Genomic DNA, 20724 nt, shown 5'->3' with positions numbered 1-20724 from the left:
GACTGCTGTTTCTCGTTACTTTGAAAACCCAGGGCAAACAGTTTTGTTTCTGCTTCTCCCTCAGAGGCATGATATCTTTTCCTGGGCCCTAGAGAGGGACATCATTCTTTTTTCAGTGACTTATTTTTTCAGTGTGTTTTCTGGAATGTGTTATATAACGGTACATTAGCACATGTAAGTAATTGAGAAATTAATGTGTGTATATAGGGGGTGTACATTCAACAGTTTTACGATCAGAGTGTAGAGTTAGAGTTGTTTGGAGGCCACTGTTGTAGAGGGTTAGAACTTATAACTCTGATAGCTTCGAAGTAGAATGTGCTACTTGCTGTTTGATTTGAAGACAGTATGATTCAGATGGTTCACTTTATTTCAGTGAGTAACCTCATTTATAAATGGAGACTGTTTTACAGTGTTCCTTTTATTTTAAAATAATTATTAGATTTATATGCTTACAAGGTGAAGTGGTCTTTATGAGCTCCTCTGAATTTTAAACTCCTTTCTTTTTTGTAAATGAAAATCTCTTTATTGTTTTTAGGACTGTGAGGACATGGGAAGTTGAAAATCCAAGGAAGCAAAGAAGTGTGTTTAAACCACGGACGGCGCAGGGTAAAAAAGTAATTCCCACAACGTGCACATATAGTAGAGATGGAAACCTTATAGCAGCTGCCTGCCAGAATGGAAGCATACAGATCTGGGACCGAAATTTGACTGTAAGTCTAGGACATTTAAGTCCGCTCTTCTTAGAAGAAAACTACCTTATAAAGACAAACATCATGTTAAAATATTATGAAGGTCAGTTTCCTGAGTTTAGCCCTAATTTAAACTTCAGTGTTAGTTGATAAAACATTGGGACATTTGCAGTAAACAGCATTTCAGCAAACATTCCAGCTCAGTATTTTCCAATGTGTATTAGATTTTGCTTTTAAAATAAAGTAGATCTTTTGGTATAAAATGTAAAAAGCATAGCGCAGTTTTACTATTTGGTGTCTCAGTGTACTTGATTTTGAAAGTGAAGGATTTGACAGTAATATAAAACAAGACCGAGCAGAGAACTAGAAAATACTATGTAAAAGATTTAAGAAAACCAGGAAATGTCTGGGATGGCCCATCAGTGGATTTGCAGTTATTTTTGTAGTAATTTAAATAATATTTTGTTTTTAAGACTCCATGACATTCTATTTAAATAGATTTCAGATATTCCTTTACAATTTCAGATCATTATTAGAATAAATAAATTTTGGAATTGAAAGGATCACAGAATTCTGTGTAAAAAATTCTATGAAATATGTGAAAGTCTTTGGCTAATTCTGAGAATTACCAATAAGCTTTAGAAAGGATTTTGTTGTATGTAGAGATGGTAAAACAAGATTTTTTGATAAGTGTTAAAATGAAAATCTACACTAATACTATAATACTATTTGGTTATATTTATTTTAATAAAAGATTCTGATAAAATTATTAATTCAATAAGTATATATTAAGTATCTACTATATGGTAGGCACTATTGTAGGCACTGGGCATAGCAGATCATAAAAAAATTCCTGCCCTGGGGAATTTATATTGTAGCTCTTTTAAAAATTATAAAAATAATATTCTTTCAAACAAAATTGCCCATCAGACATTTACATTTTGAAAGGGATCCTAGGAAACATAGTTGTCTTTTTTAGGCAGATGAGTTAAATTTAGTTGTCTTGGAATAAGGTAAAAAGTAATGATAGGGAAAAAAGAATCCATGTTGATAATGCTAGAAATATCTTTGGCATTTTCTGTTTGTCAGATCTTTTTATTTCTGTTTTCATCTCCATTGTAAACCCCATAAAGCTTCATAACAGCACAGAGATTTTAGAAATCCTTTGAATTGTAAACTGAGTTTTAACCAAGCAATAAATTTTTTAGTAACTGGCTTTCATCGTCTCTGGGTGCTGTTGGATTAAACAGAAGTTCTCAAACGTGAGGTTTTTTTTTGTGTAGCTTTAACAGTGGTGTGTTTAGTGTAATGCATACTAAACATATGCATATATGTGTGCCTTTCTCTTAGAACCCATATATTTTAATAAAGTTGAGGATAGTTTAAAAAAATTTTTTTTAATGCTGTTTTATTTTTTGAGAAAGAGGGACAGAGTGCAAGCAGGGGAGGGGCAGAGAGAAGGAGACACAGAATCCGAAGCAGGCTCCAGGCTCTGAGCTGTCAGTATAGAGCCCGACACAGGGCTCGAACACACGTACTGTGAGATCATACCCTGAGCCAAGGTCAGATGCTTAACCGACTGAGCCACCCAGGGTCCCATGGATAGTTTTTAAAGATTGGCCTTGCATATCATGTGAAATAAATAATATCTTTTGTTTCCATTTTTGTAAAAAGCAAAGCTATTTAAATGTCAATTTATGACCCCCCCAAATCTTTTAAGGTATTTTGCTTAATTGTAGTCTTTGATTCTATTTTGTTACAATTAAAGAGTACATGAAGGTATTATGGCTTATGATACTACATCCCCTTTGTTATATTTATTCATATTTTTACATTAGCATGTAAATATATCTCACCTAAAGACAAATCAAATTGAGAAGAAAAAACTTGCTAGCAGGAAACACAACTTAAGAACAGAATTTTAGGGGTGCCTGGGTGGCTCAGTTGGTTGAGCGTCCATCTTCAACTCAGGTCATGATCTCGTGGTTCATGAGTTCAAGCCCCACGTCAGGCTCTGTGCTACAGCTTGGAGCCTGGAACCTGCTTCAGATTCTGTGTCTCCCTTTCTCCGCCCCTCCCCTGCTCATGCTGTCTCTGTCTCAAAAATGAATAAACACTAAAAAATAAAAAAAGAAAGAAAGAAAGAAAAGAACAGAATTTTACTGGGACACCTGAGTGTCTCAGTCAGTTGAGTGTCAGATTTCAACTCAGATCATGATCTCACGGTTCATGAGTTCAAACCCCACATTGGGCTGTCTGCTGTCAGCACTATCAGTGCAGAGCCCTGGTTGGATCCTGTGTTTCCCTCTCTGCCCCTCCCCTGCTTGCACTCTCGCCAAAATAAGTAAATATTTTAAAAACCACAGAATTTTACAAAATTTCTTAATTATTAAGCAATAATAAATTACCCACAGGGAAACACTAAAGCTGAGGTAAAAAACCTACTAACAATAGTTTTTTCCATGCAGTAGCCAGAGAATTACATGGTAAATAGTGGTTAATACATGTGTGTGTTTTGGGACAATTAAGTAAGGCTATCACAATTGCCCTATTTATTCATTGAATTCTCATTAGACTAACTGAAATTTTAGCAAATTAAATGAAATATTTCTTCTTTTAGAAGTATCTGTTAGTGAGCAATTCCTGTGTTCTCAAGACCTACCTCTAGAATTGTGTTGGCCGGTATGGTAGCCACTAGCCACATTTGACTATTTTAATTTAAATAAGGTAAAATTTACAATTAAAATTTCAGTTCCTTAGTCACATAGCACTTCTCAAATGCCAGGTAGCCATGTGTGTCTAGTCATGTGCCGCTCATTGAACAGCGCAGATAAAGAACATCCCCATCAGTACAGAAAGTTCTGTTGGACAGTGGTGCTCAGGAAGAGTGTTTGTTTGCCCAGCATCCCTTTCAGTCATGTGATAACGGCCTGCCAGTTTGGGAAGAAGGGCTTTTCACAGGAGCTTCTACAGGTCTGCACTGCCTCCGTGGTCCCTCAGCCCCCACTCATCGGCATGTATCTGAGCAGCGGCAAGAAGGCCAGCACATGGTTGGAGTAAGGTGAGGGAGGTGCAGAATAGTGCATGGTGACATTGGACAGTTAACAGCGCACTCCCTGACTTGGTTTCAGCGTCTGCAGAAGCCCTCTCAGCCTTCAACATGCTTCTCCTACATGTTCGTGTGGCTTTCCCCCTTCACGTCTTTTAGTCCTTTGCTCACATTTTCTCGTCTCAGCAAGGCCTTCCTTGACTCCACCCTACATAAAATTGCAGCCTTTTTCCCACCAGTGGTGCTCTCTATCCTTCTTATTTTCTTCCATCATGCTGATCACCATCTGACACACTCTACTGTATCTTTTACATGCTTGTTTGTTGGCTGTTTGCCTCCAGTAGGATATTGGCTCCACGAAGGAAAGGATTATTGTCTACTTTGCTCCCTGCTATATTCCCAGAGCAAAGAACAATACCTAGTATACAGTAGATCTTCAATTATGATTTGTTGAATGAATGGGTGAATGAATGTATTCCGGAAAGGTAAGAAATAAGGTTTTCTATTTATTTCTAAGAAGACATTTAAAAATAGCACATAAAGAAGCTATTCTATTTATATGAAGCTACAATGAGAGATAGAGAAAGGATAGGGGAGAAATATATTGAGGTAAACTTTGGTATATCTTTAATGATGTATAAATATATAGTCTGTATTAACATAGGTGGCTTTTTAAATATTTTTTTTTCAACGTTTATTTATTTTTGGGACAGAGAGAGACAGAGCATGAACGGGGGAGGGGCAGAGAGAGAGGGAGACACAGAATCGGAAACAGGCTCCAGGCTCCGAGCCATCAGCCCAGAGCCTGACGCGGGGCTCGAACTCACGGACCGCGAGATCGTGACCTGGCTAAAGTCGGACGCTTAACCGACTGCGCCACCCAGGCGCCCCCATAGGTGGCTTTTTAAAAAACTGCATGGCTGGGGCGCCTGGGTGGCTCAGTCGGTTAAGCGGCCGACTTTGGCTCAGGTAATGATCTCGCGGTCCGTGAGTTCGAGCCCTGCGTCAGGCTCTGTGCTGACAGCTCAGAGTCTGGAGACTGTTTTGGATTCTGTGTCTCCCTCTCTCTGACCCTCCCCCATTCATGCTTTCTCTCTGTCTCAAAAATAAATAAACGTTAAAAAAAAAATTTAAAAACTGCATGGCTTTCAAGTACAATTTCTTTTTTTTTAACTAAAAAATTACTTTTCAAGTTTAATTTCTGACTTTTAAAATATTCCAGCATTGTATGGTCTCATGAATATTTAATGACTTCTTCTGTTCATACAAAAACACATACCAAATTCTTTGGACATATTTTTCTCAAAGCAGTATTGCTATTCTTTAATATCTATTAAGAATCTACAATATGCTAGACTCTTTACTAAAAGAACATGCTGTATTTACTTAATTGCAATCACTATTTATAAACTAAGCCTTTGGCAGAAAATGGGGACCATGATATTTATTTATTTTTGCCTTCTGTAGACACAGGTGATGGGAAGGAATAGTATTTGAAGTTGTTTTGTTTGCCAGTAGGTTACTGTCAGCATCAGTCTGACCTACTCTCCACCTTATTGCCTCTTACATCTTCTTTGGCCTGCAACCCCTGCCCAGATTCTAGGGCTGTGCCTTTTGGGAAAATGGCCATGTACTACTTGAGGAAAGCCTCAAGCCTAAGAGATATTGCAGAGACATTTCTCCAGCTCTGTGGCTGATTGGTGCCCACACTCCCAGCCATCCTACTGAATGGTTGGTGTGGATCAGAGAAGGCTAAGGCAAGAACTAGTAATGACATTGGGAGAGAAGTTTCTGGACAACTGAAGCTCCCAGTGCAGAAAAGAACAGGTATAAAAGAGAATACAGGAAGCAAAGTCACTAGTAGTGGCTTAACTCCAGTGCACTACACATCTTTAAATCTCCAATCACCATCAGATAACCCATGTTAAGCTCAGGTTGATGTATATCCTTTTTCATCTTTCCCTTTATTTGTGTGTATAAGCATTCATTAAAAGATTTTGTTTTTATATAGAGAGAGAATTTGCATTTTGCTTTTTTTACTTGTAAGCATTGCATGGGCAACCTTGTAAGTGAATAGATGTAGCTCTAATTTGCTTTTTGCAAATTCAAGCCTTGTTAGCAAATAGAGATAGCTCTAATTTCTTTATTTAAATGGGATCATAATTTTACACACATGAACACATTTCAAAAAAATTTATTATTTTTTTATTAATAACTTCTTTGCTCTCATTTTTCTATCTCTACCCCATAAGGCTCTTAAATTATCTGTCATGTATCCTTTTGTGCTTTTCTCCATATCTCTGTATCTCTAGCTAGCTAGCTGTTTAGATCGAGAACATTCACCTGGTATTTTGGAGTACCTAAATACACCTCACTGAGAATGAGACAAAAGAAATTTAAACCTATAAGTAGTTTGTAAAGAAGAGAATAATCTTTAAGATAATTTATAACTAGATGCTTCCTTGGATAGTGGCCAGAATAGGCAAGAGTTAGGGAAAGCTAAGAGGGTCAGGGTAGGTACTCCTAGTCAGGACCTCTGGGAGGTGTGGAATTTAGGAAACCACTATGATCTGTTGGGATTGCAGAGTAATGATGCTGTTATTTTACTAAACAACCTAACAAGGGCTCTTCTTTGTCAAAGCGGTCACATTGAAAGTCTCTTTTGAGATTGTCATTTCTCAAAACGTTTTGAATCTTTTCAAGCCAATTTCAGGTAATGCTAAGTACCACAAGGAAACTAAAGCAGAATAAGCAGAGTGTTTTGTGGGAGGGCTGGCACTTGAGTCCCTGGGTACCTCGAAGTTGCTTGAAGTCTCACAGAAGTCATTCCTCACCATTGGACCCTATATGCTGCGCCTTTTAATTCATAGGTAATTTCTGAGATTTAAAAATTTGCTTTTCATGGTATTTTCTATTTAATTTCCATAATGCGGCTTTGATCCCTCTTCTCTCACATCTCATGTAAACTAGTTCAGGCCAAAATCTCATACTATTTGTTAACTACATTCTGTAGTAATTTTTTTAAGGAGGGTTTTTTTATCTCCCTGTTTTTTGTACATTCTTATGAAGCTGTCATAACCACTGAAAAGAAAAGCACTAGTTACTCTCAGTTTCAGAATTACCTCTAAGTATGTATACTAAGAGAATCTATTGGTGTGAAGGAAGAATTTTATGAAGAAGAGGGTTTTTTTTGTTTATTTATTTATTTATTTATTTTGAGACAGGCAATGTGAGTAAGGGAGGGGCAGAGAGAGGGAGAGAGAGAGAGAATCCCAAGCAGGCTCTGTGCTGCCAGCACAGAGCCCAATGCAGGGCTCGAACCCATGAGACAGCAAGATCATGACCTGAGCTGAAAACAAGAGTTGGAGGCCTAACCGACTGAGTCCTCCAGATGCTTATGAAGGGGAGTTCTTAATGTTTACCTCATCTTTCTCATTTATACCATTAGAACAACTCAGACTTCCATAAATAGAGTTGATATTGCAGATTTTGGAGATTTTAAAAAGAATAATGCTTTGAAATATTTTTAGTGTATAGTATTTTGTCCTTATTTCCAATCTTGTTTTATGACAAAATTGTCATTTCTTGTGTGATTTTAGTGTCACATAACTGCTTTGGAAAAACATTTCATTACATAGTTACTTATCATTTATTATCACTTACAAATGTAACTCATTTCATTCAAAGATTTCCCTTCGAGACTCTTCCAGCCAAAACAGTTGTTTTTAGTCTTGTTTTTTAATTTTTGTGATATACCACTTTAGCTATCAACCTTGGGGATAATGTATGGAGAGCTTTTTGAGATTTGGATTTCTCTGTACTCTTTGAGTGTCATTTATTTTTTTCATAGTGATGTCATCAGAACTTTCATGAGTTAAACATGACTTCCAGTGGCCAACACTGTGCTTGTAGTCCAGGTTCATGCCTTCCTCCAGGTGTCTTCTCCCTTCTTTCCACAAAGACTGGCCATTTAACAGTGATTCACAGCTTTTAGCGAATATCAGTTCAAGTTAAAGCAGCAAAACATTGACTATATGGGGGAGGAAAGTACATTATAGAGGGAAAAGCGGTATTTTTAAACAATTTTTAAAAAGCAAATTATTTAGAAAAAGTTTCTAATATCTTACTTTGAGAAAAAATGCTGTATCTCTGAAAAAAAAAATGTAAAGAGCATTGTTAGAAATTCAAATACAGAGTTTTATGTCTTCATTAGGTCTAATACCGGGAGTCTAAAATGATGTGGACAACTTAATGTCTGCTGCATACTTCTGTAGCTCATTTTGTAAATGACACCTGAGACATGAATTACATTATATATTACTTGGGTCTTTCTCTCTATCTAGTCCTGAATTTCCTAAGGATTCTGTACCTCGTTTTTCTTATTCATGAAATGAAAGCATGATCCGTACCTTGTCAGACTATTTTGAGGATTATATTAGGTAATATATATAAAGTACCCAGAATAAGACTTGGACATAACAGGTTCTTAATAACTATTGGTCTTCTTCTTCCTTTTTCTCTTTAGCTCCTAGTCAACCGTTTTTGTAGAATGGTAAAGTTAGATCTCAGGATGCTATCTGACTGTCAAGGTGTCACGATTTTAACGAACTCCTTGGTGACTGAAGGTATGGCTTAAAAAGATGAGAATGTAGGTCTCTAGATCCCTAGAGATCCCTGTTACAGCCAGTCATTCAACGTATGAAAATACAGTCACCATCAATTAATAAGAATGTTATATACCCACTGGTTAGCGTGCCTGAGTAGATATATGAAGTATGATTACCTTTTTAAATAAACACTCGAGAGAAAACATGTGACATACAGATTGTCCTGTAGTGTTTTAAACATACATATTTCTCAAAGTTTACTTTTCAAAAGACTCAAAGCACAAATAACCATCAAAACTGTGCAAAATTACTTGCAGGCCCTGAAGTTAAGTTCTAATTTGTCAATTATTTTAATGAAAGCTGAAAGGTTTTACTTACAGTGCTTTTGGAAAATGTCATATACTGTTGGAAGCAACATTTTTCAAATGAGAAAATAACTGGCTTTTGAAAAAAGTTAAAAGATTTTCTTTTAAAAGAAATGATTATTGTCCTTGTTTTTTGAGGTCAGGAATAACAGAGCAATTGAATTTAAGACTTTCAGTTAACCAGGATAAATTAAACACATTCAGCGCTGCTCCCTCTTGAAACCCCACTAAAATGACAGAAAAGGCATTTGTAAAAGCATCAACCCTCACGGACCAAAAGAATTAGGGGGGAGATGACAGCAGAAAAGAGAACTCAAGACACTTTTGGAAGCTGGAAACAGATTCATGAATGGTAACTGACTTAGCCAACAAGAGAAAGCTGAAACCTTAGCCGTGGTGGGAGAAGCCTATAAAAGACAAACTGATTTAACTTGTGGTTCCCTTCTCTCTCGTGTGCAACCAGATCACTGTTCTTCCCTCTCTTCCCCTCACCCCGACAGAATGCTAAAGAATTACTTTTGGAGGGGGGGTGGTTGTTAGACTACTATTCCAGGTAAAGCTGAGATAAGGGGAGTATCTTCACACAGAGCTATGTTTCTCCTCCCTCCCCCCATGATTACTTTAATAGCAATTACTGAGTGCTTCCTGTGGGGTAGATGGTATTTTCAACCCTCTACATGTAATATTCCATTTAATCCTTATAGCATTCCTGTGATATAAGTACTGTTACTATCATCACTTTGCAGAATCGAGGAAACAAGACACAAAGAGATTAAGTTGCCTACCAAGATTACAGTTAGTAAGTGGCAGAACTGAGATTTCATCCCAGGCAGTTGATTCAAGAACCTGTACCAGTGGTAGGGATTTGATAAATATTTGCTGAATTAAATTTCAAGGGTTTAATTTACGTATACCCTGGATATGTAAATTTTATTCTAAACATCCTTGCTTTCACACTCTAATTTTGAAACGTACATCTTGCGCAGTATCCTGAAAAAGGCAAAACTGATACCCTGCCTTGATGAATAGACATTAACATACAGAAGGAAGAAAATGTATTTGTTTTGTTTTTGTTTTTTGTTTTTTGTTTTTAAAATTTTAATTCAAGTTAGTTAACACACAGTGTAGTGTTGGTGTAAGGAGTAGAATTTAGTGATTTATCACTTGCATATAACACCCAGTATTTATCCCAACAAGTGCCCTCATTAATGCCCGTCACCCATTTAGCCCGTCCTCTCTCCCACCTCCTTTCCAGCAACCCTCAGTCTTTTCTCTGTATTGCATTGTCTCTTATGGTTTGCCTCCCTCTCTGATTTTATCTTATTTTTCCTTCCCTTCCCCTATGTTCATCTGTTTTGTTTCTTAAATTCCACATATAAGTGAAATCATATGGTATTTGTCTTTCTCTAACTGACTTATTTTGCTTAGCATAATATACTCTAGTTCTATCCATGTTGTTGCAAATGGCAAGATTTCATTCTTTTAAAAAATTTTTTTAAATGTTTATTTTTGAGAGCAAGAGCGAGCGAGAGAGAGAGAAAGCATGAGTTGGGGGGGGGGCAGAGAGAGAGAGAGAGGGAGACACAGAATCCAAAGTAGGCTCCAGGCCCTGAGCTGTCAGCACATAGCCCAATATGGGGCACGAACTCATGAACTGTGAGATCATGATCTGAGCTGAAGTCAGAAGCTTAACCGACTAAGCCACACAGGCACCCCAAGATTTCATTCTTTTTGATTGCCAAGTGATATTCCATTGTATGTATGTGTGTACATCTTTGTCCATCAGAAAGAAGAAAATGTAACTGATGAAAACAATGTATGAAAACATTCTTAGGTTTAGATGATCATATACTGATCAAAGTTGCCCAGGAAAGCCGGAAGAAAAATTAAAGAGTTCTAAGAGAGTTCTAGTTCTAAGAGAACTAGAATTTAAACTAGAAGAATTAGAATTTTCTCCTAAACGTGGTAGGAGTAAAAACAAATATTAATATTTGTGGATATATATTGATCATTAGGACAGAAAAAAATGGAAATTGGTCAGGAACCAGAAACCTCTAGTTTAAAATATGTGAATAAGAGCTGCTGTTATGGGGTCAAATATATAAATATTATAACTAAGCAGTTAGTATAACCTTACATTTTCATTACTCTGAACAAATAGACCAGATGGGCTATACAGATTCAAGAGAATAATGTAGTTTTTGTCACTATCTGGTGACTTGAATTTAATCAGAATAGTAAACTGAAAATAATTATGAAATATCTGTCAAAAAGTAAGGCATTTTTATCGGCATGGCAGGTAATCATGATTAGAGGCAGTTATTTTGTAACTCTTTTCAATTTCATTAGACGTCTATCTAACACATGATTTCCTCAGAAAACCTGATACCAAGCTTTGCCCTATTTAATGGTTCCCAAAGAAAGTTAATTTGGCTGTTTTTTTCCTGATTATAAAAGTAATCTATAGTTATTTGTAAAAATACCCACAATGGAAACTCATATGAAGAAAATGAGTTACCTGTAACCACTCCACGCAGAGATGAACATTTCTAGATTCTTTTCTGCACTCACATGGAAGGTGTGTGTGCCTTGCATGTGTTTATTACGGTGAATTGGGTATTTTAGTAGTCCTAATAATTAGCACCCTTCTTCCCTACACGAGTTTTACACAAATTAAGAAATAAGACTGATCACCAAAGCATGACAGATGAAGGCCCAGAATCCACCTTTGTTATAGAGGATGGAGGAGGATAACAGCCTGGAGTGTCCGCTGACTAACTCCTAGAATTGGACAGAATTGCCCACCCAGTCTCATCCACACTGAAGTGAGCCAGGCTAGCCCCAGGACGACTCTGGGCATGGAAAAGCAGAGGAGAATTACTCCTTAAGGTCAGCTTGGACCCAAGAAGGAAAAGCAAAGAGCCAAGCCAAGCATTGTCAATTAATTTTTCCCACGATCACAGGTCAGATTAATGCACAAGCTTCCTTTCTAGGGAAGAGTGAATAAGAGTCGGGGAGAGGTTTGGGGTGGGTGGCTGTCAGGTTAAAAGGGCCTTGCAAGCTATGTGAAGGTGTTTGAATACTCCTCTAGGGTAATGGGAAGCCATTAGATGGATTTTGGGAATGACATGATCCACGTATTTTTAAAAGAATCACTCTGGCTACTTTCTAAAAATTCAAGCATAATTCATATACAGTGTTACACTAGTCTCAGCGTAACAGCAGTCCTATACATTACTCAGTGCTCACCACGATAGGTGTAGTTACCATCTGTCACCAAACAATGTTATTGACTATCTTCCCTATGCTGTACTCTTTATCTCTGTGACTTATTTATTTTATAACTGGAAATTTGTACCTGTTAATATCTTTTATACCCTTCTGTTTGACCCACCCCTCCTCCACCCTCTCCCCTCTGGCAATCACTCAGGCCATTTTGCATGGAGAATAACCATAAGGGGAGAAAGGTAGAAGTGAGGGGACTGTTTGAGGCTGGATGTTGCAGAGGTCCAGATAATTTCCTGGACCAGGGTGGTAGTGGTAGGTAGAGGTAATGTTTGGATTTTGGAGATTTTTTTGAAGCTAGATTGACAAATGGGTAAAATTTAATGTAAAGGTAATTTTTTTTTCCCACAGTATTTTAAATTATGCCTTTTTAAAGAGTTGTGTACTATGTTAGAAAGAAAACCACAGGCCCAAAACGGTGTCACTTAGGTTAAGGCTCCAAGTCAGTAAACCCAGACTTAATACCTAACCCAATTCTAGTTTCAGGCCCCCGAGAATGTAACCTTAAACCAGTCAACAAGGAAATTTTCTGGTCAGCACCAGGAAGACTACTGATAGACCCCTCTTGTTACCCTTAGGAGGGCAACCTTGCCTAAAACAGTGGATTGTTTGCTAATAATTTTTTTTCTGTTCCCTCTTTACCTTTACAACCTTTTCTGTAGCCCTTTCGAGCTCCCCTCTACTTGCTTGATGGGATGCTGCCCAATTCGTGCATTGATTAATAAAGCCAATTAGAGCTTTAAAGTTTGCTTGGTTGAATTTTTGTTATTTAACAACTGGTATAATAATAGAGAATTTAATTTGAGAAACGACTCAATAAAACACATTTGGTTGTTCATTTTCATGGTTTCTGAGTTTCTAATGGTAAGTAGGCTGCTTGGGGTTGAGAATTTGGATTACATGAAAATCTGTTTTGATTTTATATTATTTTAGCTAATTTTGAACAGTTTGTTTTACCTTTGTTATTGTTGTATATCGGTTGGCAATTTGGATTAAATTCTCCCTAATTCTTGAAAAAAAAAAAAAAGGAATTTTTTGCATCTTTTATAGCATGCGTAAAGTCCTTTGCAGTTGTCCAGGTAGGCTATTATGTCATTTAAAATGGTGGCTCTCTGCAGGAGGACTAGAGTCTCTAGAAAGCCTATATAAGGGATGCCTCCTCTGTGGAGAGAGATTTCCTGAGCTGTGTTTCTCAGCTTCAGGACAGCTTTGATTTATTTTGTAAGCTGAAGAGGCCAAACATTACTGTTTTAATCATTATAAACAAAATAGTAAATGCTAAATGTTCACTCAATAGAGCCACTAGTAGGGGTTTTATATACAGAAAGTAATGTCTGAGCCAAAAATGTGAAAGAGTTCTCTGGGCTGTGTGCATTCTCTTTTAACCTACTCTTTGATTCATTGCAACTGGAGAAGGGATGCAGCCAGCAATGATTTGAGCTCTGAAACTCTTGCTGCTACAGCAAACCTCTCTGTTCTGTGCGGTTTTTTGTTTTGTTTTGTTTTGTTTGTTTTTTAATTTCCTTCTTCTACTAATTATACAAGGCTTAATAATTTGCCACATTTCATAAAACTCAGAAACTTATTTTCATATATGATACTCAAATTATAGAGCATTTCAAAATTCTGTTAAACCTCAACAATTCAGAATATTTAAAGTATTTATGAGTTTTGTTTCTTATCAGAGTTTTTGTGTCTTTTATTAGCTGTCTTCTACAAAATAATGCAAGGATCAAATATGAATTCAGAAGTATTTTTAAAGTTATTGCCCCAATTTATTTATGGTTAGTTATATAAAGAACGATTCTCTGAAATCTTGCCATTTGCAACTATGTGGATGTAACTAGAGGGTATTATGCTAAGTGAAATTAGTCAGTCAGACAAAGGCAAATATCATATGACTTCACTCATATGAGGACTTTAAGATATAAAACACATGAACATAGGGGAAGGGAAGCAAAAGTAATATAAAAACAGGGAGGAGGACAAAACATAAGAGACTCTTTTTTTTTTTTCAATATATGAAGTTTATTGTCAGATTGGTTTCCATACAACACCCAGTGCTCATCCCAAAAGGTGCCCTCCTCAATACCCATCACCCACCCTCCCCTCCCTCCCACCCCCCATCAACCCTCAGTTTGTTCTCAGTTTTTAAGAGTCTCATAAGAGACTCTTAAATATGGAGAACAAACAGAGGGTTACGGGAGGGGTTGTGGGAGGGGGGATGGGCTAAATGGGTAAGGGGCACTAAGGAATCTACTCCTAAAATCATTGTTGCACTATATGCTAACTAACTTGGATGTAAAGTGAAAAATAAATTAATTAAAAATAAAAATTAAAAAAAAAGAATGATTCTCACAGCTGTCTGATAAAGAACTTTACTTTTTGCTGTAAAAGTTTTACTCTGGGTGGAAGCCACTGATGCTCATGGGGTAGGTGGTTACAGAAACAGTTGCTGTGTACATCATGTAATAACCCTGTTTTATTCCAAAATCCAATTCTTATGCTGTCTGAATCTGATCATGTAACACAGAAGGGACTTACATGTCGTATAAAACTTTTTTTTTTTGCCCACAGTAAATTACATTTTCGTTGTGACTGGCTATTCATATATCTTTGCACAGACTGATACACACCCACACATATGTACACACACCCGTACAACTGAAATAGAAGTTTGCCATAACAGTTTCTTATCTTGCAATGTACAGTGCACTCCAGCATCTTTCATTTCACTTATTTCATTTTTTAAAAGTACTGATTATAATCTGTTAAATTGATTTTATAAACCACTAATGAGTTAGAATGCAGAGTTTGCAAAAACACTTTTAAAGCATGTCCCAAATACAGCTTGATCTTTACAACGACCTTGTGAGGTAGGCAAGGCTCATATCAAGCCTTTCAAAACATAGTTAAAACCGGCATTTAAAAAACAGAAGCTCTGACTGATGAAGAAGAAACGGTATGGGGCACTGAGTGACCAGAGGGCGTCATGAACACAGAAGTCACTTGAATGGGGAGGGAGAGGGGAAGGGAAGCTGCCGAGATTTAGAACAGGAGGAGGATGGATGCGATCAATGCTTTCCCTGCCTTAGGAGTTTTGCCTAAACCCTCAAAGACATCTGGGATGCCACCAGAAATCACCAGAGGTTAGAATGTACTAGGTTGCCGGTGTCGTAAAAAGCTACCAAAATTAGTTTGTCCAGGGCTCTACCTTTGAGATTCCTATAGTTTACCCCCAGAAATCCCATCTGTACTAATCTATTCCAGTTTCACTAATTAAGTCTTTTCCCCAAACTTTGTTTGCAGACTACTCTCATAATTTTTTCCATCTAGCTACACCATCCTGTTGTTTACTTAATTTTAAAACACTGATTTATTAAAAAAATTAAAACATTGATTTATTTACTCAATTTATTTTTAAATTTATTTTTAAAATTTTTTTAATGTTTTTCTTTATTTTTGAAGGAGAGAGAGAGAGCATGAGCGGGGGAGGAGCAGAGAGAAAGGGAGATAAAGAATTCGAAGCAGACTCCAGGCTCTGAGCTGTCAGCACAGAGCCCGATGCAGGGCTCGAACCCACAAACTGTGAGATCATGACCCAAGCCGAAGCTGGACACTCAACCAACTGAGCCATCCAGGCGCCCCTTAAATTTTTTTTTTTTTAATGTTTATTTATTTCTGAGACAGAGACACAGAGCATGAGTAGGGGAGGGGCAGAGAGAGAGGGAGACACAGAATCTGAAGCAGGCTCCAGGCTCTTGAGCTGTCAGTGCAAAGCCCGATGCAGGGCTCGAACCCACAAACTGTGAGATCATGACTGAGCCAAAGCTGGACACTCAACCAACTGAGCCATCCAGGCGCCCCTTAAATTTTTTTTTTTTTTAGTGTTTATTTATTTCTGAGACAGACAGAGCATGAGTAGGGGAGGGGCAGAGAGAGACGGAGACACAGAATCGGAAGCAGGCTCCAGGCTCTGAGGTGTCAGCACAGAGCCCGACGTGGGGCTCGAACTCACGAACCGTGAGATCATGACCTAAGCCGAAATCAGTAGCTCTACCAACTGAGCCACCCAGGTGCCCCTATTTACTCTATTTTTAAATTGAGGTAAAATGCACATAGCATCCACTTAACCATTTTATTTTTCATTTAAAAATGTATCATTTAGGGGCACACGGGTGGCTCAGTCAGTTCCGCATCTGACTTCAGCTCAGATCATGATCTTGCAGTTTGAGGGTTTGAGCCCCGCATCGGGCTCTGTGCTGACAGCTCAGAGCCTGGAGCCTGCTTCAGATTCTGTGTCTCCTTCTCTCTCTGCCGCTCCCCTGCTTGTGCTGTCTTTCTCTCTCAAAAACAGATAAAAACATTTAAAAAGTACTTTTTTCATCATGCTATAAAAACACCCAGTGTTCATTAAGTAATCCCTCCCCATTCCCTGTTTCCTAAAGGAAATATTATAATACCACCATAAATAAAAAGCCAGTGTTGCTGTTAATAGAACATAGCAGTTATTAGAATTGCATTAAAAATAGAACAATCATAAATCCTAGCTAGATACAATTATCAGCCAAGGCTCTATGTCTGAATTTTTTTCTGTATTAAAGAGATAATTAGTGTTATGGAGGTATAAAGACAAATTAGTGCTAAATCAAGACTTTTTGCTGGGAATTGAGGGAGAGTTTTTTTTTTTTTTAAGTTTATTTATTTTGAGAGAGAGAGAGAGAGGACGAGTACAAGCAGGGAAGGGGCAGAGAAAGAGAGGGAAAGAGAGAATCCCAAGCAGGCTCCCCTCTGTTAGCGTGGAGCCTGACACAGGGCTGCATCCTACAAACCCGTGAGATCATGACCTGAGTTGAAATCAAAAGTTGGACGCTTAACTGGCTGAGCCACCCAGGCACCCCTGAAGGAGAATTTTAAAAACATAATTTTCTCACTATGAGATTCACTTCTATTTAATGCTATTCCCTTGTACCATGTAAAATTTGTCTCACTATAGCTGAATTTGTCCACCCCTTACTGCAGTTCTCTCATTCACTCTATTTTTAAAGGGATTCTTTATTACTCCCAGAATTTTCTGTAACTGTGAAACCCTGGAATTCAGAATATGTTCTACCAAGTATGGTGTTGCAGTCTTCATCATTATCCTTGCTCATATAAAATCAAGTATATGGGGCACCTGGGTGGCTCAGTCGGTTAAGCGGCTGACTTCGGCTCAGGTCATGATTTCGTGGTCCATGAATTCGAGCCCCGTGTCGGGCTCTGTGCTGACAGCTCAGAGCCTGGAGCCTGTTTCAGATTCTCTGTGTCTCCCTCTCTCTGACCCTCCCCCGTTCATGCTCTGTCTCTCTCTGTCTCAAAAATGTTAAAAAAATCAAATCAAATCAAATCAAATCAAATCAAGTATTTACCGAACAGTGAATTAGATGCTTTGGGAGTTAAAAAAAATTTTTTTTTAAATTTAATGTTTATTTACTTTTGAAGGAGAGAGAGACAGAGTGTGAGTGGGGGAGGGGCAGAGAGAGGGGGAGACACAGAATCCAAAGCAGGCTCCAGGCCCTGAGCCGCCAGCACAGAGTCTGACGTGGGGCTCGAACCCACAAACCGCGAGATCATGACCTGAGCTGAAGTCGGACGCTCAACCGACTGAGCCACCCAGGCGCCCCAGCTTTGGGAGTTTTAAAGAAAAGAGACAGAAATGACACAGATACTACTCTGAAATGATATAAATCTTTGTTGTAAAAATCTATGCACAATTTACACTTAGAAAATAAAATTGATAATAGTAGACAAGTGGATTGAGTGTGTTCTAAAGGTTTACTGCTTTCAATTGTTTGGAGCTTGTATACTTTTTCATAAAAACAGTGTTACTATTAGCTATTTTTGGGAATATTCTAGATTAACCCAAAAGAACTTATCTTTCTGTGCTCTTCTTTAAGCTCTCCACAGGTGGGTCTGGTAGGATAGAGAAAGTACTTTGTCTCCCAAACTTCAGTTTACTCATCTGACTAATAAACTTCTTCTTCATCTGTTTACATGGATCCCTGAGATAACCTTTGTGAAAGTACAAAGCACAGTACCTGGTCCTTAGTTGAAGGTCAAGAAGCGTGTATTCTTTTGTTTAGTCACTCATATTCATAGTCTTGTTAACATGTTACAAGATTACATCAAGACTATTTGCCCAAAGAAATCAATTAGCTTGGTTCTGGTATGACCTATAGAATTTTACCAGAGAATTCACCTCCTTTTCACTGCTACCTACTTCAATACTAGTAATTGTGGTGATGGTAGTGATAGTAATAATAGTAATAACTATTATTATTAGAATAGGAACTAACATTGTTCACCTACTGTGTAACCAGGAATTTTTCTAAATCCTTTCAATCTATTTGCTTGTTCTGCAGCTTCTGAGGTTAATATTGGTATCTCCATTTTAAGGAAGAGTTAACTGAGACTGAGTAATTTATCTAAGGTCTTTGACTCCAGGCAGTCTGGCTCCAGAGTCTATACTTCTGACCACAATCTCTTGGGTCTCTGAGAATGGGAACCTCTTCATCTACACCAACTGAAGGGGCCTCTTTTCTCCTCTATATGTTGTTCAAAAGCCAGGAAATGCATGCTATCAAGGGTAAAATTGCCTGATTGAGGATTGGTTCACATAAGAAAAGATCCGACTTCTGTCTGCCTAGAAAGGGCCAGCAGGTCTGGGTGAGTGGGAAGTGGATCCAGGAGAGAATGAAGGAGTAGGGGGGATGAAGGGAATTCCTGGGCTCTTCTATCACAGTTAATGGGGTTCAAAATGGAATAGTTGAAAGAGGAAAAGAACTCAGTTTAGACTCTAGTAAGGAGGCGAGGAGTGAGTACCAGAGTCTTTCCTCATAGCTGTATTTCCAAATGCTATCCTCTAAACTGACTGCATTAGAAGTACTTCTTTATATCTGTTTCCCTTAGTAAAAATAATGTGTGGAGTCCACATACATTAAAGGAAATAATTCACTCGGTACTATATTTATGCCTTCTGTATTTTATTACTGAGATAGTGAATTAAGATTATAGAAGTGGCATAAAATTAGAACATTTTGCTAAGTTTAAATGGCCATAACTTAGATGGAATTCTTTGTCATTGACTAGATCTAGTAGCCAGATGACATTTTGCCATTTTATTTTTAAACCTAGGAAGATTTGCCTATAAAGCATTTAGTAGCAGAGCAGACTTTCCAAATGCTATGAGTTAAAACATATGGAGATGCTAAAGATACTTGCATGGGGCTTGAATGTTTTCCCACACGTAAAATGTGTATCTCAAGGAGGGACAAATATTTTAGACAATGAAATACTAGTTAGAAGTTACAGCAAAGTGCATGATAGTTACTATTTTTCATATAGATAAATTAAAAGTAGTTTTTATAGATATGATAAGCCAAAATAAAAAAAAATTCTATATCGTGACCCTAAATCCACATTCTTAGAAAGTGACCCTCCTGTATAAACCTGAAACTGATATAGTTGTGTCTGTGTGAGTGTGTTTGAACTTGGTACTGATTGCTTGTTTGTATGGGGCTTTCGCACTGAAAAAGAAAGACTTGGACCAAGAACTTCTATTTTATCTTACAGGAGACTATTTTTCAAGATATTAAAAACCAATACATTCCGATTCTGTGTCTCCCTCTCTCTCTACCCCTGCCCCGTTCATGCTCTGTCTCTCTCTGTCCCAAAAAATAAATAAACGTTGAAAAAAAAAACAAAACCAATACAGGGCACCTGGATGGCTCAGTCGGTTAAGCGGCCGACTTCAGCTCAGGTCATGATCTCACGGTCCGTGAGTTCGAGCCCCGCGTCGGGCTCTGTGCTGACCGCTCAGAGCCTGGAGCCTGTTTCAGATTCTGTGTCTCCCTCTCTCTCTGACCTTCCCCCGTTCATGCTCTGTCTCTCTCTGTCTCAAAAATAAATAAATGTTTAAAAAAAACCCAATACATATTCTGTTTTAGTTAGCTAAGAAGACTTTGTTAGGCTTCAATTTCTGTACTCATTTACAGAAACAGTGGGTACATTGAATATGCCTTTTTCTTTTTGTCTTTAATTTGGAGAGAGAGGGAGCAAGAGCGTGAGCAGGGGAGGGGCAGTAGGAAAGGGAGAGAGAATCTTTTTTTTTTTTCAGTATATGAAATTTATTGTCAAATTGGTTTCCATACAATACCCAGTGCTCATCCCAAAAGGTGCCCTCCTCAATACCCATCACCCACCCTCCCCTCCCTCCCACCCCCCATCAACCCTCAGTTTGTTCTCAGTTTTTAAGAGTCTCTTATGCTTTGGCTCTCTCCCTCTCTAACCTCTTTTTTTTTTTTCCTTCCCCTCCCCCATGGGTTTCTGTTAAGTTTCTCAGGATCCACATAAGAGTGAAACCATATGGTATCTGTCTTTCTCTGTATGCCTTATTTCACTTAGCATCACACTCTCCAGTTCCATCCACGTTGCTACAAAAGGCCATATTTTATTCTTTCTCATTGCCACGTAGTATTCCATTGTGTATATAAACCACGATTTCTTTATCCATTCATCAGTTGATGGACATTTAGGCTCTTTCCACAATTTGACTATTGTTGAGAGTGCTATGAACATTGGGGTACAAGTGCCCCTATGCATCAGTACTCCTGTATCCCTTGGGTAAATTCCTAGCAGTGCTATTGCTGGGTCATAGGGTAGGTCTATTTTTAATTTTCTGAGGAACCTCC

The 20724-nt window shown here is 38.0% G+C and overlaps 1 protein-coding gene across 1 annotated transcript in view; it reads left to right on the top strand.

The window, feature by feature from the left end:
* WDR70 (WD repeat domain 70) overlaps positions 1–20724 on the top strand; it is a 298625-nt gene that overhangs the window by 185593 nt on the left and 92308 nt on the right. Inside the window, exon 10 of the mRNA XM_019811747.2 lies at positions 536–710. Coding sequence (XP_019667306.1) covers positions 536–710 — 175 coding nt within the window. The remainder of the gene's footprint in view (positions 1–535; positions 711–20724) is intronic.

The sequence above is a fragment of the Felis catus genome, chromosome A1 (assembly GCF_018350175.1).
Source record: "Felis catus isolate Fca126 chromosome A1, F.catus_Fca126_mat1.0, whole genome shotgun sequence".
NCBI classification, from domain to species: domain Eukaryota; kingdom Metazoa; phylum Chordata; class Mammalia; order Carnivora; family Felidae; genus Felis; species Felis catus.
Note: the sequence above shows the minus strand (reverse complement) of the source record. Positions and strands in the feature narration are given on the sequence as shown.